Source organism: Sciurus carolinensis, chromosome X (genome assembly GCF_902686445.1).
Source record: "Sciurus carolinensis chromosome X, mSciCar1.2, whole genome shotgun sequence".
Lineage (NCBI taxonomy): Eukaryota > Metazoa > Chordata > Mammalia > Rodentia > Sciuridae > Sciurus > Sciurus carolinensis.
In genome coordinates this window covers 14,867,025-14,892,091 of record NC_062232.1, presented here as the reverse complement: position 1 = coordinate 14,892,091, position 25,067 = coordinate 14,867,025, and the positions used below count along the sequence as shown (strand labels likewise).

Below are 25,067 nucleotides of genomic sequence, written 5' to 3'. Positions count from 1 at the left end.
TAGCATCTGCACCGTCTGTTCTTTTTATTTTGACTTCTTAGTCCAGGTTCTCATTTTCTCTCTCCACTAGAGGCAGCTTTTCTGAAATTTCTTGGGTACCTTTTCTAGACTCTTAATCAAGGTTGATAATAAGTGAAATATTAATATCAAAAGTGTCCACATTTTAGACCCTAGAGCAGTCCACATTTGTCCTCTTGGTACAGTGCTGGCACTGTACTGGGAGATCTGTGTGCTATACATACAGGTCTATGTCTAATTTTATATTTAATCTCTTTCCCTTCCAGCCCTAATGCCTTCCTCTACATTTAGGCATTGTTAGAAGCAATGAAAATAGATTACTTACTTAAAATTTAGAATCCTGTTTTTCTTTCTTTTTTTTTTTTCAGTTGCTGGGGATTGAACCCAGGGCATTCTACCACTGAGCTATATTCCCAGCCTCAGCCCCTTTTATTTTTTTTTTTGTTTTGAGATGGGGTCTTATGAAGTCACTCAGGCTGGGCTGGAAGTTGTGATCCTCCTGTCTCAGCCTCCCTAGTCACTGGGATTACAGGTGTGCACCACTGCTCCCAACTAGAATCCTATTTTTTTCAAGTGATAGGAATATAGATACTGTTGTATCACAAAGAGAGAGAGCTGGGTCAGAGAGGGATTGCTGAATTTCTAAGTAATAAAAAAATGACTCTGTGGTACCATAGAGCAATACTTTTATCTAGCCCAACTCTATATGAAATGAAAGTTCTAATGGCGTTTGATCTTCTTGACATGAAATCCAATGGCTACAAAGAGGCAGGGATATCCTGTGAGGCAATGATGCAAGACAGTGAATGAAGATGGTCAAGAAACTGGAAATCAGTAGTTGTGGAGAAATGGTGGTCTTTGCAGCAAAGGAAAATGACCAAACAGTGTCCATGGGGAAATGAAGAATTAAACAGGGTTTGATGGGATGATTATTCTCTGGACCCAGTAATGACTACAAAAAAGGAGAACTCCAGTTAACTTGAAGCATGGTGACCTGGTTGGGAATAAGGGAGAAGTAGTCAATACTGAGAGCTAATAACTATTAATTGTCCTGTGGGGGCCAGAATATGAACATCTTTTACTGAAAATCCCTATAAATTTGGGGAGATGACCAATCTGAAACCCATCTGTCTGAAATAGGTGAAATATAATAACTCAGGAGTAATGAATGCTTTATTTACTCCAAAAGTACCATTCCTTCTTTTTGTCCTCCTTTGTCACTATCTTCCATGAATCTGCATTGTGTTTTCCCTGCATGCAGCCTATAGCAAGTCTTTGTGGAAGGCACAAAGAGGAATTGCTGCTCTCTGGAGCTTAAAAGTGGAGAACATTGAAATGAACATTCTCCATTGTAATAGGAAAAAAACAAGGAATACAAGGAATTAAAGACAAGAAAATGTATCAATTGGGATATTTTACTGAGTTCAGTGTCTTGCCTTCTTCCCCTAAATAAACCAAAATATACCATAAAAAGTAACGCATAACCACAGGAAGGGCAATTTAAGAAAGCACAAGAGTAAAATAGGTGATTTCATGTTTTCTTTTTTAAATGAAAGCTTTCTTCCTCTGTGCTTTGTTGTTTACCGTCTGTATATATTACAGAGAAAGGAGAAGAGCGGGGAAATATTTAGTACAGAAAAATGAGAACATGAAAAATGAGTAATGAAAGACTTATTTTGTTCATATGATTAAGATCTAATTTGCCTAAAACTCAAATATCTTAGAGAGAATTTTCACCCTTTAAGAGAACTCTCCTCTTCTCCCTCAGACTTGCTGTTAAATTGAAGTTAAAATGAATGGAAGGATGAATAAATATGAATGACCACCAGGTAGAGAACATATTGAACTTTTGCTCCACTAGATCAGAAATTACAAACAGGTTCCTCTTAAAAGTGCATTTATTCAGCTGGGTGTGCTCTGTAATCCTAGGGACTCAGGAAGCTGAAGCAGGAGGATTCCAAGTTCCAGGTCAGCCTCAGCAACTTGGTGAGGCCCTAAGCCACTTGGTGAGACCCTGTCTCAAAATAAAAAAAGACTGAGGATCTAACCTGTTGATTAAAGCAACCCTGGGTTCAATCCCCAGTCCAAAAAAAGTGAATTTATTCAGTATGTCCACACTCCAAACTTGAATCCCATTTTTTAAAAAGTCAGTCTTAATTTTCAAGTCAGCGAAATCAAGGTTTGTTCCCATTAAGTGGAGATGTTCATCAAATAGCTGAGAAATGAAAATATCTGTGAAATCTGGGTAATTTAAAATTTGTGATATACTTCAGTAAATACAGTAGTTCTAAGAGTAGCAGAAAGAAAGTGAAATCTCAGAATTTTGGGGAGTGGAGTTTCATCATGCTTCTTTTTCTGCCATTTGAGAAACTCTACATGGTAACTACTTTGTTTTGTTTTGAAAGAGTTTTTACTTGTGAAAACCTAGAGAACTTGCTAGAAAACTGAGGATGACTTAGGTATGGACCATATGCGAATAGATTCCACCCCTTAAATCCACACTTCTTCAAAGATGAGGAAATGAAGAAACTGTAAACGTTGTCTTTGATCCTACATAAAAAACAGTTACAAAGAAGTTATTAACTTCTTTTCTTGTAGTCCCTTTTGGCTGTATGAATAAGGATTTCATGGGTTTAATTAGAAGAGCAGGAAGTGTGTTTTGACTTTGAAAACATTTGATAAAATGTCTCAATACTTTATTAGAAGCAACATTAATTGGAAATGACTCTACATCATGTACTTAGTCACTGAAGATATGAACTAATGAATAACTATAAGTAAAGAGTGATGATAAATGGTGGAGAGTGTTCTATATAGGTGGTGCCTTACAAATTACTGTCATGACTCATTTTGCATCTCATGTTCTTCACATCCTTGCTAATGGCTTGGAAAAGGAAATATAATGACAAGAACGAAAGTTGCATGTGATTTCTAGTTAAGAGGTGTTGCAAATCAAATCAGACCTTTAGACAGACATCAGTAATGTGGGGAGATAGACCATCATTTATATCTACATTAGTGTACTTTATTTTCTTAAAACTTTATTCTTTTCTGATTATAAAAGTACTTGTTTCTTAAACACTGGGAAAAAAAGAAAGTAAAAAGCACCAATAATTTAATCATCATTGGGCAACCACTGTTAACATTTTTTAATGTTAACTTTCAATCTTCTTGCCATACATTGTTAACTGGTTGAGGTCATACCACACACATAATTTTTTTCCATACATAATTTTGTATCTTTTTCACTTAGCATTATATGAAATTTCCCATGTCATTATAAACTTTTTGTAAACATCTTTTTAAAAGGTTGTGTGTAAGGCTCAGTTTTTGTTTTGTTTTGTTTTTTTGGTGGTGTTGGGGATTGATCCCAGGACTTTGTGCATGCCAAGCATATGCTGTACCACTGAGGTACACCCCTGATGCCTAAGGTTCTATTTTAAGCCTCTAGATACATAGAAGATCTGAAACTTGGTGGTTGCATTGATTCTTATCAACATTATATTTAAATTTCCCAGATTATAACTGAGAACACAATACTCTCTTGACAACATGAAAGTAAAAATAATGTAGGAAATCAGTTTGTGTTTGTGGCCTGCATAGTGGTAGGTATTCCACAAAGGTGTGTTGAATTTAATTTATATAGGATCTGAACAAGATTTTGGTTCTCTCCTCCTCACTGATCTTGAAAGAAGCCTTTGAGAACAGCCTTTGGCAGGAGGCCTGGTCACTTCCAGGTAGAGGATTGTGAATTCAGCTTTTCATGTCTAAGAATCTGTCAGTAATTTCCACTTGCAGCTTTAGATATCTGTACCACATGAGTTTATGGTCTCATTTGGCCTCTGTTTCTTAACTGCCTTGGGAGGAGTATCTGTTTGGCCCAGTGGTTTAGGATTTCTTCGTTCATTACTGAATGGACGCCAAGCTTTGTAAAAGATGGCATGGGGTAATTTTCTATAGTGGTGTGTTTGCTCCTGAGTATCAAAATTCTCAATAAAAGGCTTTCTGTTCTCTGACAACAGGCCGTTTTCCCCAGACACATGCCTTGTTGTTTTTCCATCGTTAACAGTAGATAACAGTTTGGATGCAGCCAGAAGCAGTTGGCATGTGCCCACACTTGAGGGGGTCCTAGGATGGTCTTCTGGTTGCTCACTGGAGGGGACACCTTAACTGAAGCTTTATTGACCCAAAAGTTCTGTGAGTTGTCAGCTCTGACCCACCTCAGTTCTCCTATCTTCTTTCTTCTATCTGCTTTTCCTCCCAGGCAATGACTGGAAGGTAATAGCTGTTGCTTTTCATCCCTTCTCATTTTTTAGATTTATCACTTTCCTCCAAGCACCTCTCTGTGGTGTGACTGTCTTGTAAAATTTGCTTCATGTTCTCTAGTTCCCAAGTAAAGGAATGGAGCAGTTAACCTGCTGTTTTAAAAAACTGTTACAGTTGAACAGTCATTCTTTGTAATTAGAATGCATAAAGAAGCATTATGATGATTGATTTTTTAATTTAGTAAAATTCAATAACAGTAAGTTCTTTACATATCTTTTTTCATTTAAGCCTTTAGAAAATCTAGTATATATGTATTATTATTGCCATTTCAGAAAAGGAAACTGAGGTATAGAGAGATTAAGTAATTTGACCAAGATCACATATCTAGCAAGACTTTTTAACCATTTCTACTCAATATTAACTCACTAGGAGACACTGAAAAGAGGGACAGGTTTATTTGTTCCATTGTTATCTCCCTAGCAACTCAAAAATGCATTGCACACAGTAGTTTCTCCATAAGTATTCACATTTTCTGATGGATGTTGAGTTTCTTTTAGACTGAAGTAAATTCTGAACATTTAGTACCTATAATGTGTAAGGTACCTGGAAGGATTGAATAATGACCAGAACATAGTCCTCATCCTCCATGCTCCCATTACAGGTAGTGAAACAGATATAGAAGTAGCCAAAAAAAAAAAAAAAAAAAAAAAAAGCCGGACCTGGTGGCACACACCTGTAATCCAGGGACTCGGGAGGCTGAGACAGGAGGATCACGAGTTCAAAGCCAGCCTCAGCAACTTAGTGAGGCCCTAAGAAACTCAGTGAGATCCTGTCTCTAAATAAAATACAAAATAGGACTGGGGATGTGGCTCAGTGGCCAGTGCCCCTGAGTTCAATGCCCAGTACCCCCCTGAAAAAAAAAAAGAAATAGCCAGAAATCCAAAGCAGAGGAGAGGGAGGACTGCTCTCACATAGGAGGTGAGAGAGAATTCCAGCCATTGGCATCTACAATATTTTCTTTGAAGGCACATAATATGGATTTGCCCCATTGTTGAAGATGTCATACTAATGAATAACTAGAGTGCCATGAGCTTAATTTGATGTCTCTTTGTGGATCTCCATTCCTGAAGCATCATGGATTACCATGATGCATACACCACTATGCATCTAGAAGATATATCAGGTGTATAGCTAACCTCTAGCTGTATTTAGGAAGCTCCTATTTTGAATAAGTAGGTGACCGGAACTCATTCTTTCTAATAAAAACAAAGCAAAAATAATATCATCAATATTTCTCAAGTAACTTGATATAATTTGCTCTTCTGTAAATTAGGGGAGCCCCAATGATTAAAAAAAGGAGTAAGTGGTATTATTTAGGAGTCTGTGGAGTAGATGATGAAGGTGAAAAATGGGTTTTATAATATTAAAGCTGGAGCCACTTAATGTTAGCCAGATTTAGAGATTGGTTTTATGAAATCAATACATTATCTTTCACAGTGGTAGAAAGGAATGTTGCAGATAAGATTGAGGTGAATGAATGCAGCAGGCATCCCTGAACAGGAAGCTTCTGGACACAGATGGATTTGTTCTCTAACTTACCTTATTAGATGCTATCTATACCCCTGATTATTTTGTGGTTGAATACTAAGTATCAGGATATCAAAGCCTTATGAGCAATTCTTTTGCCGTTCTAGTCAACATCCATAGGAAGAAAGAGGCAAGGAAAGAGGAACATGCCCTAGCTTGGCATAAAACCTACAATTGTAACTATTTTTAAGTGTACAACTCAGTGCCATTCAGTACCTTCTCATTATTGTGCAACCATCACCACTAATCATCCCAGAACTTTTTTATCTTGAAAAGCCAAAGCTCGGGGCTGGGGTTGTAGCTCAGTGGTAAAATTCTCACCTAGCACATGTGAGACCCTGGGTTCAATCCTCAGCACCACATAAAAATTAAAAATAAAGGTATTGTGTCCACCTGAAACTAAAAAAATATATATTTAAAAAAAGCCAAAGCTGTATACCCATTCACTCCCCATTCCTTCCTATCCCCTGCCAATGGTGACCGTACTTCTTCAGTTTTTATGAATTTGACTACTCTAGGGACCTCATACGAACAGAACTATATAAATAGTTGTCATTCAATATTTATGGGGGACTGGTTCCAGGACCTATGTGGATACCAAAATCTATGATGCTCAAGTCTATTATATAAAATGGTGTAGACTTTGCATATAAACCACACATGTGCTCGCCCCCCATACTTAAAGTCATCTCTAGATTACTTGTAATACTTAATACAATTTAAATGCTATATAAATAGTTGTATTATTTAGAAAATAATGATAAGAGATGACTGGATAAAGAAACTGTGGTATATATACATAATGGAATATTATTTAGCCATTAAAAAGAATAAAATTATGGCATTTGCAGGTAAATGGATAGAGTTGGAGAATATCATGCTAAGTGAAATAAACCAATCCCAAAATACCAAAGGCCAAATGATTTCTCGGATAAGTGGATGATGATACATAATGGGGGGGCGGGGATGCAAGAATGGAGGAAGGGTAGATTGTATAGAGGAAAGTGAGGGGTGGGGAAAGATAATAGAATGACACAAACATCATTACCCTATGTACATGTATGATTACACAAACGGTGTGACTCTACTTCAGGTACAACCAGAGAAATGAAAGTCGTACCCCATTTGTGTATAGTGAATCTAAATTTTAAAAAAGACAGAAAAATTGTTAATAAACTAAAACCTGTATTTAAAAGTAGACATAGTTGTAAGAATCATTAAGTGATGTTAACTACAGTGAAATAAAAAGAACTGTCAAGTGGCAAAAAAAAAAAATAAATAATGATAAGGAAAAAAGTCTATACATATTCAGTATGGACACAGTATTTTCCCCAAATATTTTAAATCTGAAATTAATTGAATCCATGGATATGGAGGGAGAGCTGACTGTATTTGTCTTTTGGTGACTGTCTTCTTTCGCCTTGTATAACGTCCTCTGGGTTCACCCATGTTTAAAGCATGTGTCAGAATTTCTTTAAGGTTGAATGATATTCTATTAATATGCCGAAAGCCTCTTAAGTAGAACTTCTCTTTGAAAAAACGGCAAAATATTGTTCCAAATATTACCTATTTTCTGATTAAAACAATTTTATTTTCCTTCCCTACCCTTCAGGGAAAACTTTCTCTGGAAATTTCTTCTGGAGAAAGAAATTTTCCATTCTTGTCTTTGGGTAGAGACATTTTTGGAGACACACTTGACTAAACTGTTTACATTTGTCAGATTAGAAGGATGGTTTTTGTATGTATCAAAAGTTTCTCAAGTCTTAATTTTTTTTTAAAAATGTTTTACTGTTCAAATGGTAGATTAATTGATGCTCTAATGAGAAACTCAATGTTCACAACTATTACAAACCTGTTATTGTTCCACTTCACTACCATCAGAGCACTGAGAAACATATTCTCTGTGATTTTTTTCTATTAGAGTACTTTCTCCATAACACTTCCTTGAGCCACCAGATCTATCTAACTCCCTTTGTCTGTCTTTGCATATGGTTGGCACTCAATAACTATGTGGCATGCATATGTGTAGACTCAAGAGCAAAACACAATTGGGAATTTTCCCATGATATTCAAACTAGTTCACAATCACTGATTTATGCCTATTGTAACTATGGACTATGACTAGGTCAACAGTGTAAATATTTCTCAAGCCTCTTTTCTACAACCACAGGTTCACTTTCTTAGTTGGGTTATTGTGTCAGCCTCCCCACTATCTTCTTAGCTTTCTCATGCCCTTTCCTTCATCCTTCATCATTCTTAAAGTCACACATTTAATCATGCTATACCTCTGCTTACTTTTTAGAATGACCTAGTAATCATCACCAGGTACCTTGAGGATAAAGCACAAAGTACTAAAATAATGTGACTAATTTACCTAGCTGGCCTCAGGGCCCAACTCTCTCACCCCTACTGTGATCCCCTGCCACTCCCATCCTGAGCCAGAAAGTCCTCATTTCCTGTACACATTTTCCTTCTCCTTTTTTTTTTAAAGGTCTGGGTTTCACTGTGTTGCTCAGGCTGGCCTTGAACCCTGGGGCTCAGCCACCCAAGTGCTGGGAATAGAGGTGTGAGCAACCAGGCCCAGCATCTGCACACATTTTTCTTATTGTAAACAAATGGGATACATGTTGTTTCTCTGTACGTGAAGTAAAGGCATACCATTTGTGTGATCATAAATTTACATAGGGTAATGTTGTTTGATTCATTCTGTTATTTTTTACCTGCACACATTCTTGCCTTGCTTCCCTGTTTTTCTTCAGTTAGAATACCCTTTCAACAATTCTGTTTGCCCAATTCTTTCTCATCTTTCAGAATTTAACTCAAGTCTCATCACTGCTAGCCATGAGCCTTATTTTCTTTCCCATGTAGATTTGTTTTTTCTCTTCTATACACACCTTTATTGTGTTTATCCCTTTTCACTGTGATGCTCTGTTAATGAATCTGCCTTGGCTGTTCAATTTTGAACTAATTAAAGATCCAAACTGGGCATGCTGGTGCATACCTGTAATTCCAGATACTTAGGGGGCTGAGAGGAGAATTCTGGGTCTGGGCAACATAGTACAACCCTGCCCTACTCCCCCCTCCAAAAATATCCAGGACTCTTGCCTGTCTCATGTTTGTATATGCAGCATCCAGCACACATTGAGGTTCCTGATAGTTCTAGAAAAGAATGATGAACATGTGAATGAATGAATGAACAACCCACAGAAGCAGCCTTCTATTTCAGAGGTATAAAGGAAAAGTTAATAAAACATGACTTTGTCCTCAAGTATTTTGTACATGTAACAACGTCATGAGCAATTTGGGATGCTTGTCAGTAGGAAACATTGCTGAAAGCAGATATATTAGCCAGGTGGACTTTGGTTGCATCTTACAGGTAAGATGGACTCAAATATATTGGGGAAGGAGATACCATCAGTAGGCAGGGAGAAGAGCCTGAACTATGTTGTGATTGAATAAATAAATGTATTTTAGATCTGTAAAGGATCTTTGTATGTGAATTGATGTCATGAAGCTGCTTTATAGAAAAATTAGGACTTGGTTCAAGTGTGTACAGCATGTTTTATGGTAAAGCACTAAATGAACAAAACCCAAACTAGCTCCATAGTACTCACACCTGCCCTTTCATCGTTTTTACTCCCCTACCATTCTCCTTAAACTCCAAATGATCTAAAATGAAGGTCTCACTAATCAAAATGAAAGAAACCAATCCTGAGCTAGATGTTTAGCTTAGTGATAGAGTGACTTGTCTGGTATATGTAAGGCCCTGGGTAATCCCCAGCATCACACACACACACAAAAACCAATCCTTTGGTAGAAGGAATATTTACAGTTTCTTTATCTGTCATAACAGCAAAGGATAGTCTTTTAAAGTACATCACAAGTTGTATTTTGTCAAAGTGGTATATGGAAATTTCTTTTGGCTAGCACATCCTTTGTGAATAAGGTGATCCAACAGCAAAATGGCATGCAGGCTCCTCTCCTGGGAACAGTGGGGGTAAAATATAAACAGTATTTTCATATATTGTCAAGTGTTTGGAGAGCTGTCCTCTATGGTTTTAATTTTGTCTGAATGTGCATTCTCCACTTCATTGAGCATTTAAGTAGGTTTTGATTTCATTGCCAACACTGAGTTTCCCCAGCATGAGTGGAAGCCCCTACTAAACCTTCAAAAAGTTATTTTGTTTTGACAAGGAGGCAATCTTACCCTTCTTATCACTGTGCTGTGTAGCTCTTTCCAGTATTTTTTAAATGTTAAAGCCTCTAGAAGTGTTCAAAAAGCAAAGAAATGAATTAAATGGTCAGATCCTGCAAAAATTAAATATATGATAACAGTTTGACTCAAAGTCTACTGATACACACAAATACACCCATTTCTCTCTGTGTATATTGGATATACAAATATAAAATACTTCATATGTTTGTATTTAATAGAATGATAGATATTGAAAGTTTTTTATTGGAAAGACTGAAAGAGAAAACCCTGAAAGACCTGATGGAAAAATCTAAGATACGATGGTCTTACATTTAGAAAAAGCTTGTTGTTAGTCTTGAGAGCTGAAGAAAAAGATGTGAGCTGTTAGGAGATATGACAAGTTGTAATGATTAGAAATAAACCCTTGAATTTCTGGACTTTGGGAATTTACATACACAGACTTTAAGAAGTGATATATGACTGAGCACAGTGGCACACACCTGTAATCCCAGTGACTCTGGAGGCTGAGGCTATGGATCACAGGTTTGAGACCAGCCTTAGCAACTTAGCAAGACCCTATCTCAAAATGAAAAAATAAAAGTGGGCCAGGGATGTAGCTAAGTGGTCGAGTGTTTGCCTAGCATGTCGCAGGCCCCGGGTTCAATCCCTAGCAGAGGAAAAAAGAAGAAAAGAAAAAGAAGTAAATGTTCCTACTGTTCTGGTTTAGATATATTAAAGGGTGATGGTGGAGGGTACTTGAAAATTGGGTCTTATGGAAGGTCAAATGAAGCAGGTTGAATCTGGGGATAGAATCTGGGTCTAGAAAACTGCTGAAATAATCCCTGAGATGAGAGCAAGGCTCTAGACTGGAATCAAAGAGGAAGAGATGACTCTGATAGCTTGGTGATGGATTAGATATGGGAAGGTACAATAAGATGTTAATCAAAGTTAAATTCTAAGTCATGAGTCTAGGAGACAGAGAGGATGGGCAAGAGAATTTAGGAATGTGATAGAGGATGCTCATCTTATTCTTTCATAGAATATTCATTCTTGTGATATGTTAGCGGTGTCACAAGAAGTAGAATTTCTATGCTTGGATAGGTTTGGAATACACTGAGATAAACATGAATATAGTTAAACAGTAACTATAGGACATCTCAGGCCCTTTAATATGCTGTGTTGCTTTGATTAGATGGAGTATTCAGTGCTTCCCAGATGTACCAAATGATGAGATTTGTTTTGGTGATAGGTTGGTAGGTGGAACATCATGGGGGAACACACTTTAGAGGATGCTCATGCTAGGGCACAGCGGGAGTAGATAGTATCTCCAAGCTCCCCACTTAATCTAGCAACCACTTATAGACCTCTCATTTGGTGGATATAAGAGAATAATGAACACCCAGGTCCTGATCTCAAGGAGTGCACTATTTCTGAAGAGAAAGGATGAGAAAGGTAGTTAAACTGCTAAAAGTGGTATACTTGACAGATGCTTCTAAAGCAACAATGAATCTGACAAGGTCTTTAAATGTGATTAGGCAAGAGGTTTAATAAATTTTAATTCTAACTTTTGGAGACAACCACAGGAATGAGCATCGTATGAATAAGCCTTATACCCAGTTTCATAATCAGAAAAGTTTTAAATTTTATTTCTCCATAGCCAAGTTTTAAAATAGATCATGAAGCAGGACTCTTTGAGAAATCAGAATTGACATAATGGTATGGGAGGTGTTTCAGAGGTAAATCCTATTCCTGGAATGGAACTACAAATGTAGTTTCCCTTTGATGGACCATATTCATTATTTTTAGAATTTTGGTTTGTGTTTTGTTCTGACATATCTTCTGTTGAAGGCATACAGTTTAAACTAGGCCCACAAAATATAGGCAAATGGCCAGTTGCTAATATAAATGAAAGCTTTCCAGTGAGAGCAGAGGCCTAAGGCACTGCATTTTAGGAATACTTTGTGCTTTTGTGTTCTTTTCTGGCTCTGACATGATCTGGCTCACAGGGCTTCGACTCTGTTCCTACCACTCCCTGCTGAGAGCCAAGAAGACTTCATAACGCCTTCAGTCATAGGTATTCATGAAGGGAGCATGTAAATATAACTATAAATATAAAAAGTTTCCAGGGAGTTTTCATAGCAGTTTGGAGATCCTTCTGAGTTATGGTGGAAACCAGAAACTGAAAGCTCATAGATATAGTCTTATATAGATACTGTTTTGTCACTGTGTCCTGTATACCTCTCTATATGCTATAGCTGAGCAGGATTTGGGATAACCATGCTGCATGCTTGTACACCCCTCAACACACCACAAATAGTTGTTGCAGTGTTTGTGGTGATGTTCAGCTTCCTCCTGCCTTTTTGTCTGTTTTCTTGTCTCATGTTAAATGGACACCTAATGAATCTGTACTGGACAGAAAGGGAAGGAGTACTGTAAGATGTTAGTGTTGTAAAAGGACTGTCATCAAAGAGCTACCTTTTATCTTGGATTTTTACCAGCTGTTTGAAAGGTCATCTCTTGCATTTGGCTTTGTGTGAACTCTTGAGTGATGTCTACATGTAGCTTCTCAGACCATCATCCACTTCTAGAAAAGCTGGCAGAAAGCTGGCCTATGGACATGGTGGGGTGGGCATAGGACTTTACATCTCCCTCCTCCCTCATACCCATTCAGCCTGACTGCCTTTGTGATGCAGGAGTTGCGTGTGGTATTTGGAGGGACATTAGAGATGGAACTTAAACCTTCTCCTTAGCATTGTTCTATAATTAGAAACCTCCATTTACACTCGAAGGAGTTTACACCTGAATTACAGTCCAGCTGGAGGAGTGATTTTATACTATTGATATGAGTATGATTCTGGTCTTGTCTTCCATAGTCACAAAGAAACATACGTTTATCATTTGGGGAGCTGGATTCCTCTGGACTCAAATTCAGTGACTGTCTTTCCTGAAAGCAGGAAAGACAAACAGATCACTTGCTGTACTAACTGAAAACATATGATAGTTATATGTTCTGATACTGTATTACTGAATCTTGTGGAGCTAGGAATATATATGAATCTCCCACTTTACATAAAAACTCCAAAAAGTTTATTTAGAACTTTTGGCAAAAGAGCTAAAGGGAGAGGGACTAATATTATTAAATGTTCAAAGGAATGAATTTTCTGAACTGTTTATTTTTAACACTTAGGTTTTTAAGTGAATATCGGGATGTGACAAGAGATAAGAAAGTGATACCAACCTGGTGATCACTATGTCTTAAAGTAGATCCATAGTGATAGTCTGTAGAGCCTTCAGATCTGTACATCCCACCGTATGCACATGCACTCCCACATCAAGTAGTAGCTTCTGGGTTGGAGAAGCAGACCAGACCATCATGGATTTGTGTACTGGGAAGTCTTTAGCCACAATACAGAAGGGAAGAAGAAATGTTGGGCTGAGGTAGGATGCAATGCTTGAGAATCTGTCCCTTCCAAAGGCATATGGTGAAATGAGCCTGTTTGCTGATCTCTTAGTTGATGAACAGATGGTGTCCTGTGTAAGGTTATCATAGCCCCTAAGTACCTAGCCAGTGCTTATCCTATATAAGCCACCTTCCTTTGGGCACCCAGTGGGGCAAGAACTTGATATTCTAGTGGAGATCCTGTATCCTCTGTCAGAGAAACCTAACCCCTGCTTTGGTGCCTGCTAAGGGCAGGAGAGATGTTTGCATGACATTTCCTGATTTTCCTGTCCTTTGAGGCCTGCATCATAGCTGACCTTCAGCTATACATGACTTACATGTGTATGTGTAGTTTAGTAGCAATGATAAATATTATGCAAGTAAGAATACAGAAGATAGAAGGCCCTGGGTGGAAAAGGAGAGAAAGAAGAGAGGAAGAAGAGTGGAAAAGATGTTTTATGCTGTATTGAAGTATGAGAATAGGCACCTGAGTTTTGAATCCATGAAAGGGCATTTGATTAATACTAGTAGAACCCCTGCTGCATCTAGGTCTATGGTTCTCAAGCTTGAGTGTGCATCAGAATCCCATGGAGGGTGTGTTCCCTCTGAGACAGCTAGGCACCATCCCCAAAGTTTCTGATTGAGAAAGTCTGGGGCGTGGCCTGGGAATTTACTTTGCTAACAAGTTCTCAGGTACTGCTGGTCTCTAGGCTCTAGAGAAGACAGAGATACTTGGACATTTCCTGTCTCTGGAATGCCTACCAGACCAGCTGAGAGGGAGGATCTGGCCTTACTCTAGACTTTTAATCATGGCCCACGAAGGAGAAGGAAGGATTTAAGGTACAGAACGCCCCAGAAGATGAGTATAATATCAACGTCACCATCACCTCTGTGGCTGGGATCCACAGAGAAGCTAGTGCACTGTATTTTCTGAAATAGGACAGCTATAGTAAGCATTGCTTTTTTCATGCCTTTTAGTACTGAAGTAAGTGTATTTGACCAGTGGTCTTTCTTAATGTCTATAAGCTTGGACATTCTGGTAAACCAGGACATCAGATATGAGAGCAGACTTTGTTTTGTTAACAAGGACGGGGAAGTTGTAAGAATATATAGCCTGCCAAGGTTTCTCCAAAGGAGGACATCTGGTTTAAAGCCCATACCATTGTCTTATTTTTTCCAGGAAGGTAAACAGTAAGGACTGAGAATAGTGTTTACTATCACATTTTCTCATTTCTTCCTTCCACTGTCAGTGATGACTGAAGTTCTAATTGTTTTTGTTTTCTTCTTCTTAATGTGCTAACAGTAGTAATGCTTTAGTCAGTCCCCAAAAGGGAAAACAGATTGACAGGGATGCTGCTGGAAGTGTGAACTGGAATATTAATGAAATGATACTTTGAGAGCTTCTAGTTTTACTGCCAATACCTCATTTTTCAAGATAATCCTAAGAACAGTTCTTCATCAAATTTGACCTTATAGCAGAAGAACATCAAAATTTTTTCCTTCCCCGATATTTCCTTCAAGTCATAAAATGTTATTAGTTTGAGTACTTAATAGCAGTTAAGGGGTGGCATATTATTTGGGGTTTCATTTTTTTTATTCAATATAGAAAGCCTCACGGCACTAAATAAAAATGTCACCATGTAAAATACAAAGGCTCTCTGTCACAAATGTTTTTAAAAATTCATGAAGGACTGAAGATTTGATTTATCTTATCCTCTTTCTGTGATTTATTCATATTTAATATTAGGTTCAACATTTGAAGCATGAAGAACTTTCTCAAATTAAAAACTGTGGTGAATCAGTTTTATTTGAAGAAAAATTCCACCCTGCCAATTTTTGAATTATGCAGCTCATTCCTCTTCTTTTGTTCAAGATGTTTGGTTTTCCTAGTGTCTGGGTTTCTCACTGGTGAAGCCCTTCTTTGGGAAGGGCAATTTACCCAGCTACTTGGTTGTGACTGCTATTTCTCTGGTATCAGTAGACACTTTCCTCAGGCATTAATCATGGTCATACAAGTGCAGTGGCAAAGGAGAAAGAGTGGGGACAGCTCTTACCCCTGGAACCATCAACTTGGTTGGTTTGTATATTGGTTTTTTGTTTGGAGCTGCTCAGTAGCCTGTACTTTCAGAGGCAATATCCAGTCTTTTCTATGGATGATTCATAAATAATGAATGGTAATAGCATGAACTTCAAATGAAGGAAAGGAAATGAAATCAAAACAAACTATAGGTTTTTCTTTTTAACTAGTTAATAGGCACATAGAGTCCAAGGCATTGGACCTTTTCAAGGCCCTGGAGTATTAAAAGACTAGTGAGAAAGGAGCTGCTGACCCTCCTTATTTTCATTTTTGGGGCATGTAGACCCATCCTAAAGAACAAGAATGTGCCCCTGTGAAGCAGGTAGAATCTTAGAGGATGAGAAGGAGTCACAAAAAGGCCCAGTTGCCTGGGACCCCTGACTTCTGCCTGCTCATCCACCTGCCTATCCATCTGTCTGTTCGTCTAGCCCTCCATTCCTTTATTTCATCCCTGTATTTCTTCCCTCTTATTTACATCCTTCCACTCAGCAGTTACTTTGGAACACCTCCAGTGGGCCCTCCATAGATTTAGTTAATGTCTTATAAAATGAAGGGAAGTATACCTAGGGAATGATATTGGCCAAATATTACTATATTGTATGCATGTACAAATATGTAACAACAATTCTCACCATTGTGTACGACTATAATGCATCAATAAAAAATATGGGGAAAAATAATAAACTTTTTAAGACCATTGGGGAAGAAAGAAAATAAAAGGTATTGAGTGCCTTCAAGGATAAAGCTCTTTTATGTAGTTTCCCCTTGTTTTTCATTGAAGATCAGAGCTATTAAAGAGTGGCAACCAATACACAGAGCAGAGCATAAACTTAAGGGAGTGGTTTTTAAAACCAGTTTTGAGCATTTTGTCATTATGATCTTGATTTTGTTACTTTGCTTGATGAAGAGAATTGTCTTGATGTGTAAAATTGTCTCCCCCCACCAGACTATTGGGAAGAAATTGCCTCCAGCTACAGCAACTCCAGACTCATTGAAAACAGAAATGGACAGCAGGACAAAGAGTGAGTTCCTTATTTTAAAAAATCCTTACATAATCTTGATAGCTTTTTCAAACATATCAGAAAAAAATGCACACAAATGTGTTTCATTAGATGCCCATGAGTTAGATTCAGAACTTTGTTTTTTGGGTTTTTTTTTGTTTGTTTATTTATCTTCTTTCTGGAGCATGGTTCTTTCTTGCCATATGTGTCTTGCCTATGTGCAGAGCTAGCATTTATCATGTTTACAGAGTACTTTGCATAGTTTAGATGGCATAAATAGTCTAGAGAATGGCAGCTCCAGCACTTTAGGGATTCACATGCCTTCAGGTCAGAGAGCCTTAACCTCTTTTAGCCTAATCAATTAACCAGAACTACCCAACCTTGACCCCCCACCAGCCTCCTCAACACATTTCTGCTTAAATACTTCTAGATACTTCAGTAATGTCTGCAGGCAAAAGACTCAAGTCTTTTTGGAAAGATTAGGTGAGTGGATAGAGGGGATTAGCAGTGTTTTGGAACAGTGCTAGCCAATAGAAATATCATATGAGCCATATTTATAATTTAAATTTTTCTAGTGACCACGTTAAAAACAGTTGAACTGAATTTAATATTTTATTTAACTCAGTATATCTAAATATTATCTTTTCAACATTAATCTATATAAATTATTAAATGAAGTACCCTCATTATTCATGTGATGGCTTTATAATACCTTGTGTATTTTACAGTTGTGGCATATCTCAGTTTGAAGTAACCACATTTCAAGTGCTCAATAGCCCCATGTGTCCAGTGGTGACCATGCTAGAGAGGGTAGTTTTAGAGTATTTCTGTGACCTATGATGGGCTTCCTGGGCCTAGAAATGAGCACAGTTGCAATGTTCAACCCCCTTAGGCATGTAGGAGAATTCTGGCTCTAACCCACCACATCTTATTCATTCCTACAAATATCTATTAACTGTCTCCATGTACTCAGCTCTCTAGAAGAATCATAGCAGGGGAATGGGATACTAATGAAGAATGGATTTACAGAGGCTGGGTGGAGTATTTTGTCTTAGAGCCCTAGGAAGACAGTTCCATTGTTATTAGGTAGTGTTGTGGTTTTCTTTGGAGAAATAATTTGATTTCTCTGGCCTTACTCCTTATTGTCTACATTGTCTATAAAATCAGAGGTTGTACTAGAGAAGACCCCTTAGGTTTTCCCCAGCATCTTAATCCTCTGATCCAATTTTAAAAGCTTTAGGACTCAGAGTGAAAGTTTTTGTATTCAAAGTATCGAGTAACCAGATGAGAGAGACAAAAGGAAGATTTGAACAATTTGAGAATATGAGAAGATGTCTTAGGTATAGATGTTAATATGACTGTAAGTGAGTAGCAGGTAAGAAAGGATGATTATCAGTGTCAGCAAAGCCATGGATGTTATTTATGGACCTCAGGGCAAGAATTTCCAAAGTTTAATCTCACCTTGCACATACTCCCTCTGGCTTTCATTGCCAAGAGCAAATTCTACAATAATTGTTCTCCAATGATTTCCATTTAGTGGCACCCTAGTCCACTAAAAATCCCCCTTCATTTGGATCATTTCCCTGCTTCTGGATTTTGAGGCCACATCTGTGTTCAGGTGGAAGGTACAGAGTACTGCCCAGCTATTAGAAACAACCCTGAGCTTAAGATCTGAGCAGCCTACTTATTCTTTCCTTCTACTCTGAAGACAAACTTATGATGAAACTTGCCCTGCAGTATAGAGGAGGGCAGCTTCTTCCTACACAGCTGTCTTCTTAGCATGCTTAACTACAAGCTCACATCAGGATTTCTGAGTTATAATGACTCAAAAAATGTTCATTTGAGTATTTTCTGAGCGAAGGTGAAACTCAGCTGATCAGGATTTATTTAAACAACTAACATTATCCCCATCCTCATCCCTCCGCAAACAAAAGCTTTTATGACATTGAAATTCATGGGAAGCTCTTGCTGGGGAACAGATTGCTATAATTTTCATAACAAGAGGAAAACTATCTAAATATTCATAATGAAGTGCCCTGAGGTGCCTCCAGCTCATCACATCTGGACTTTCCCTTTTTAAAATTATAGTTGATGCAGATTTGTGGCCTCCCTGGGATAGAAAAATAGCCCCCAAAAAGGACAATTCAACATCTTTCTGAACCAATGGTTTAGTCTTATAGGTTCAGAAGACCAGTTAAACAGGTGGGTTTGGAAAATAAAAGTCCTTGACATAATTTGTACAAAGGCAGATCTGGCTTCTGAATAAATGAAGGCTGATGGGATTAAAGGCTAAGTTTTTCCTGCCCAACTCCACTCACTTTATAACTGCACATTTTACCACCTGTATAATCACCCTGTTCATTGACTTGCTGCTTAAGAGTTGTCCGCCATGGTGGTGACACATGGTGCCTTGCTACTATCCTTAGATCATTTGTCCCTCTACATCAAAGAAGTATCTTCTAATATATTCCTACCATATACCTAGAAAAGTTCCATGGACTCAGTGGGCATATAATAAATGGTGGTTGAACAAATGGAAAGTTATAAATGACTTAGGACTTACCAGTCTTTGAATTGGACCAGGTCTTTTTAAAAGCTAATAGCCATGGGCCCCTTTCCTAAGCATATAGTCACCAGTAGGAAAAGGACACATGTGTTTATTTAGACGCAGCTTCTGAGTAGTTAGCAGTGATTGTCAGTGTTTCTTGGGACTGACAGACCCATTACTCTTGCTTGCCACTGCTTTCACCCAGTCATCCTCAGACTACCAGAGACTAACCTGTAATCTGATAAAGTCAAAGTGAAGTTGATTGGCTCATTACAGTGAAGGAGACTGCACAACAGAGGGCCAGTGAATATCACATTAAACAAAAGAGAAAAAAGCCAGGTGTTGTGGTGTATGTCTATAATCCCAGCAACTCAGGAGGTGGAAGCAGGACAATCACAAGTTCCAGGTCAACCTTGACAACTTAGTGAAGTCCTATCTAAAAAAAATTTTTAAGTACTGGGAGTATACCTTATAGTTAGAAATACCCTTGGGTCCAAAAAAAATTAGTGAATTTAGTGAAATGTAAATGAAACTGTGTTTTCATAAGTGCAAAACAAAACAGGGCTATGTAACAAGGGGTCAACATCACACTGGGAGGTGGATCTGGGTCCCTTTTCTTCGGCAGCTACAGGGTGAAGCTTGAGGTGCAATACTATATCCAGAAACCCCTTATACTAAGACTCTACACTTGTGGTGGTAGGCAGGTTGCTTCTTTGGGTCAAAGTCACTTAGTTCCTTCAAGCAAAATTGGAATATTTCATTCATACTGATATAGTTGTTTTTTAATGGTTGATAGTAAACTTTATTTTACCAGGTCATATACATATTTATTACGCAAATTTTACTACAATGAAAAAATTAGGAACCAATTAACAACATGAAAAATAGCAAAAGTCACTTTAAAGACAATATTTCAGGCCAGGAAAGACCTGTTTATAGTCTAATTAGTGATACTAACAGTAGAGAGAAAAGTCAGTTTGAAAACAAGAAAAAGAAAACTTAGATACCAGAGATGGTGAAGGATATTAATCTGGGAACAGGAATCTAGTCACTTGAGAATCATTTCATTATAGAGCAAGGATAGTTTACCAACTTCACCATGATCTAAAATAAACACATCTCTCAATTCTGAAGCTGTTACTCTGACAAAAAACTCATTCAGAAACCTCTGGACAGGTGAGCTGAAGTGCAGAGTGCTTTGTTGAGAGAGGACACTGTAAAACAGGTAGGAATAACTTCCATAACTGGAAAGAAAGCTTGCTCTTTGTAATTTAATGAGATGGCATAGTCTTCCTTCTCTGGTTGTTTAAATCAGTTTCCCTTTCTGATCAACTCAAGATTGACTTGATCAATACGAAAAGTTAACAGCAAAACCCTTAACAATGATGACCCACCAATAAACAATTGCAGCTAGGAAACTTTATGATTTAAATCTCACTCTTCCTCTCTCATAGCTAAATAGGATAAAATTAATTGATAAATAGCAAAAAGTATCAAAAGATACCACATATTTTTATAGACTTACTTTGTCACTTTTCAAAGGAATAACAAAAAGTCAATAGATCTTATTCAAAGTATTCTTTGTATACAGATCATAATTTGAAGATTCCAAACTACTTATTTTTCGAAGAATATATCCCAAACTTTAAAGGAAGAATCAGAAGAAGAAAAAGGATAAATAAAATTTTTTTTAATTCTTAAAAAGGTAGTGAAGTCATAATTTGGTTTCATTCTATTTAAAGCAGATTTTTAAGTAAGACCATGACTATATCCATGGAAGCTATCTGAAAGAACAAACTTCCGTCTTGAGGCAAAGATTAAAGCAGTCTCAGGAATCTGAAAAACACTCATTCTTTTATGACCATCTTTGTTTGCTCTTAAAGTAGTCCAAGTTCTGGTTCTGTTTTGTATTTCAATGTAGAAATGTAACAATGGTGATAAAAGTTCCATCAGATACTTCATGATAGTTCTGCTGGAGTAGGTTGGGGGACTCTCTGTTTTATAAAATATAGATGGAGTCAAATGTCTTAGTTCTGGTTGAAATATGGTCCTCTGTATTAGACTCTTGAAGAAATCAATCAGCTCCTTCTACTGCTGTTGTGGCAACAGGTTTCACATAGTATGGACCTTCGCTCAGATAAGTTCTCAGTCTCAAATAATTCGGGTTCCCAAAGATTTCTGCAGTTGTCTTGGAATTGGCAAGTGCTTTCACCAGTTCATATTTGGCATCCTTTGAAGTTTTATCATGCTCCACAGATCAGTCCACCACATACTCTACAAAACCTGAACTGTTGAACATAAGTTTCTGAGCCCAGGGTTGGTTTGCAATGGCCGTGAACACTTTTAAGGCACCACAGTGTAGTTCAGGGAAGGGCTGATTACTGATACCACAGAATCACGAGATAAAGAGGAAAACCAGGACTCCACCATCCTCAGGAGGTCATCAGTATGCTGCTCAGGTGGTAAATACAGAAGAGATGCATCTAATTTTTAGTTCTGTGGAGGCATTCTTCACTTGACGTCCTAGTCTCATGAGTAAGCGTTCAAAGTGAATTCCTGTTTTCTGTAAAACCTGTTTTCCTTCAACATTGGATTTCAGGATTCCAATTGCATCTACAGCTACACCAATCATGGTGGGGTCCTGACTTTCTATCATTTCAAACACTTTTTCCAAAAAGACAGGATGACGCTCACAGATCTGTTGAGTACTATTCATGACAGCCAAATTTCAAAAACATTTCACAAATCCTGGCAAGTAGAAGCTAGAGAAGGAGTTGGAATCTGCCCCAACAATTATATTAGAAATCTGGTCAATTACTCCTTCTTGAGCAAGGTATTGTCATCCATGATGGGTATATGCCAGAGATGTCACCATCTCTATACAGGTGGCTCTGACTAGCACATCCTCACCAGTCAGCTCTCTCAGAAGCTGGGTTACCAATCCACTTGTGGTACAGTAGTTTAAAGATTCCGATGACACAGAAGAAATCTCCACAATTAGCTCATACACTCTGTACCGAACAGTATCATGTTTTCATTACACTTTTCGAATCATCCAGCAGATTGCTTTCAAATAAAGCCTCAAGTCCAGCTTGAGTTAGTGATATTGTTGACAGTGATTTCATAGCCACCTTAGCTACAGATAGATTCTCTCCACCAATGCAATACACAATTTGTTTTAGTAGGTCAGCATTATTTAGAATCTCCGTAACAGCTTCAGAATTTTCAACAATCCTTCCAACCTGGGACAGAGTGAGAATTTTAACAGAATCATCAGGGTACGTCCCTTCTGTAGGTCAACCTTGAGATTCCTAGACACGTGAACTGGTTCCACAGCCTGGAGTGATCTCTCCAGAATGGATACACACAAAGTAGTCTGTTCCACATGGTTGTGGAGATTCTGTAGATGGACCACCTTGCTTTTCCTCTCCAATCCCCATGTCATGGATAAGAGAGCGAGGCCAGGCCACTGGAGAGTACACACTCAGGGATTGGGCTTGAATCCATCTCTTGCCCAAAGTCCTTTCCTCTCTGCAATTTCAGCTAATGTTAGCTTCCCCAACAAGGAAAGTCACTCTCCTCGCCCCCACCCACCCCGTCTCCACACTTGGAGATGCTCTCACTCTAGGTCAAGCCCTGGGGATCTCTCACAGATCTCCTTAAGTAGGGAGAAGAGCTGGCCAAGGCGCAGCTCCGCTGCTTGCTCCCAAGCTCGCTAAGCGGAACCACCTGTATCACCGACTGGAGCGCAAGCAACTCCTCCAGAGGCACTTCCAGCCACGCCACCTCCCTCAGCAGCGCCAGCACCTGCGCCACCATCTTGCCGGCTCCGGCCCGCCCCTGATATAGTTTTTTAAAAAAGGTTTCTGATAGTCTGTGGTTTTATGGGAAAAATTTTCTTGGGGAGTAAGAAAACAATAGTTGCTCAAAAATGAGGGTTGTTATACTTTATGCCTGTAGCACATGCTTGGGAGACACTGTCACCCTGTTCACTCTGCAGCAGCATTTACCTGGGTCTCTTACCCCTGCTTGATGAATGGTGGGCACATTGTTACTCTCTCTGTCTGCGCTGATTGTTGCTTTCTCACCACCTGTTGAAACAGGAGAAAAAAGGGCCAATTCTCTAATGTCAGGAAACCTTTGACCCTTTTTTCCATGCTGGGTCTTTCTGCTCATTTATCTGCCCCAAAGCTCACTCATTCTTGGGCTTGGGGATTTGGTCACATTCAGTATGAAACATGTTTCCTACACACCTGATATGCATGAAAGCCCTCAAGCTCAATGTCCCAGGAGTCCCTCCTCTTCCTAGGAAGTACCTTTCATCAAGTGCCCCCAACACAGACCTTGCTATCTGGATTGAGAGTGAGGGCCATCCTGTGAGGGTGCCTTGCCTACCCATATTGCTTAAGATCTGCATTTCAAATACAGTTCTCTTGGAGAATATTTTGTGTTTTCCTGGTGGATAGCCTTTCTCCCAGAGTCTCCAAGCTTCTCATCTGAGCTGAAGAAACTGCCCCTGAGAGGAGAGGTGATCTGGCCTCTGCTCTGTAGTAGAGAACAGAATAGCTTTGATTCTCAGATTTTCATTTCTTCTTTAAAAAAAAAGACTTCTCTTTTTATGAGTAAGAGAGTAAAATGTGTTATAATTAATACCTGGAAAATAATTCAAAAGCCAGTTTTCCAGCAGTGTTTGAGACCAAAGGTGATTGCTGTGACTTGGGGTTTATAGTCAGCTTCATAAAGAAAGGTGCTGGGTTAGAGTTGACATACACAGTGAAGTCTATGTTGGGTTTCATTTCCCTATCTAAGTTTAAATGTAGACCAGCCAGTATTGATATTTGTGTTGGATCATTCTCTGTTGTGGAAACTGTCTTGTATGCATTACAGAACTTTTAGCAGCATCCCTAGTTGCTATCCAGTGGATGCCAGTAGTACCGCTGGTCCCAGTTGTAACAACCAAAATTATCTGAAAGTATTGCCAGAGTCCCTTGGGGAGCATGTCTCAGTCCATTCTGTGCTACTAAAACAGAATACCATAGACGGAGCAATTTATAAATAATAGAAATCTATTTGGCTTATGGTTCTAGAAGTCGGGATGTCCAAGATCCAGGAGCCACATCTCAACATACTGGTTGCCCAATATTTACTCACCCATCACTGTATCAGCCAGAAAACTAACATTTTAGTGCCCCAAAATATACCCTGACTTGGGATTAACAGAAAAATATCAGCCTTGAAATCATTATGAAGAAACAGCTCCTGCTGTGTTATGACATGGTAGAAGACATCACATGGACAGGAGAGAGCAAGAGATTGTACTCACAGCCTCAAGCCCTTTTATAATCAGTATTAATCCATTCATGAGGGCAGAATCTTCATGACCTAACACTTCCCATCAGGCCCCACCTCCCAACACAGTGGTATTGGGGATTAAATTTCTAACACATGAACTTTGGGGTCACATTCAAACCATAGCAGAGCTACAGTTTTGAACTGCTAATGTATTTTGTTATAAGCTGCACTAGGGCACTGCTGCATCATTACCACCTGGATCACAGTGGACACTCAGGTATTTATTGAGTAGATGACAAGCATAGTATGTATTTCACCCCTTCCCACTAGCCCAGATCCTTAGAATATGACCCAGATCTGGAGTTCTTATCTAAATTGAGCTTGCAGCACACCCGACTCCAGTACCACCCCACACTTCCAGTCCCCGCTGTTGTTTGGCTCCTTGCTATCATTGAATCTTGGCTAATATCTATTGCTAGACTGGTGAGTTTCACAATGTGTTCCCAGAACCAGCAGCAGTAGCAGCAGCACCTTGGAACTTGGTAGAAGTGCAAATTCCTAGACCCCACCCAGCCCTACCCAATTGGAAGCCCTGGGGGTAGGGTCCAGCTATCTGTTTTAGCAATCCCTCCACCTGGTGTCAA

General features: G+C 38.6%; 1 protein-coding gene and 1 pseudogene across 4 annotated transcripts in view; one reads left to right on the top strand and one right to left on the bottom strand.

The window, feature by feature from the left end:
• Sh3kbp1 (SH3 domain containing kinase binding protein 1) overlaps positions 1 to 25,067 on the top strand; it is a 336,423-nt gene that overhangs the window by 212,093 nt on the left and 99,263 nt on the right. For all 4 annotated transcript variants that reach the window (XM_047536039.1, XM_047536036.1, XM_047536037.1 and 1 more), the window contains one exon: positions 16,529 to 16,604. In XM_047536039.1, the coding sequence (XP_047391995.1) occupies positions 16,529 to 16,604 (76 nt within the window). The remainder of the gene's footprint in view (positions 1 to 16,528; positions 16,605 to 25,067) is intronic.
• LOC124971976 (26S proteasome non-ATPase regulatory subunit 5-like) lies at positions 21,190 to 22,950 on the bottom strand (annotated as a pseudogene).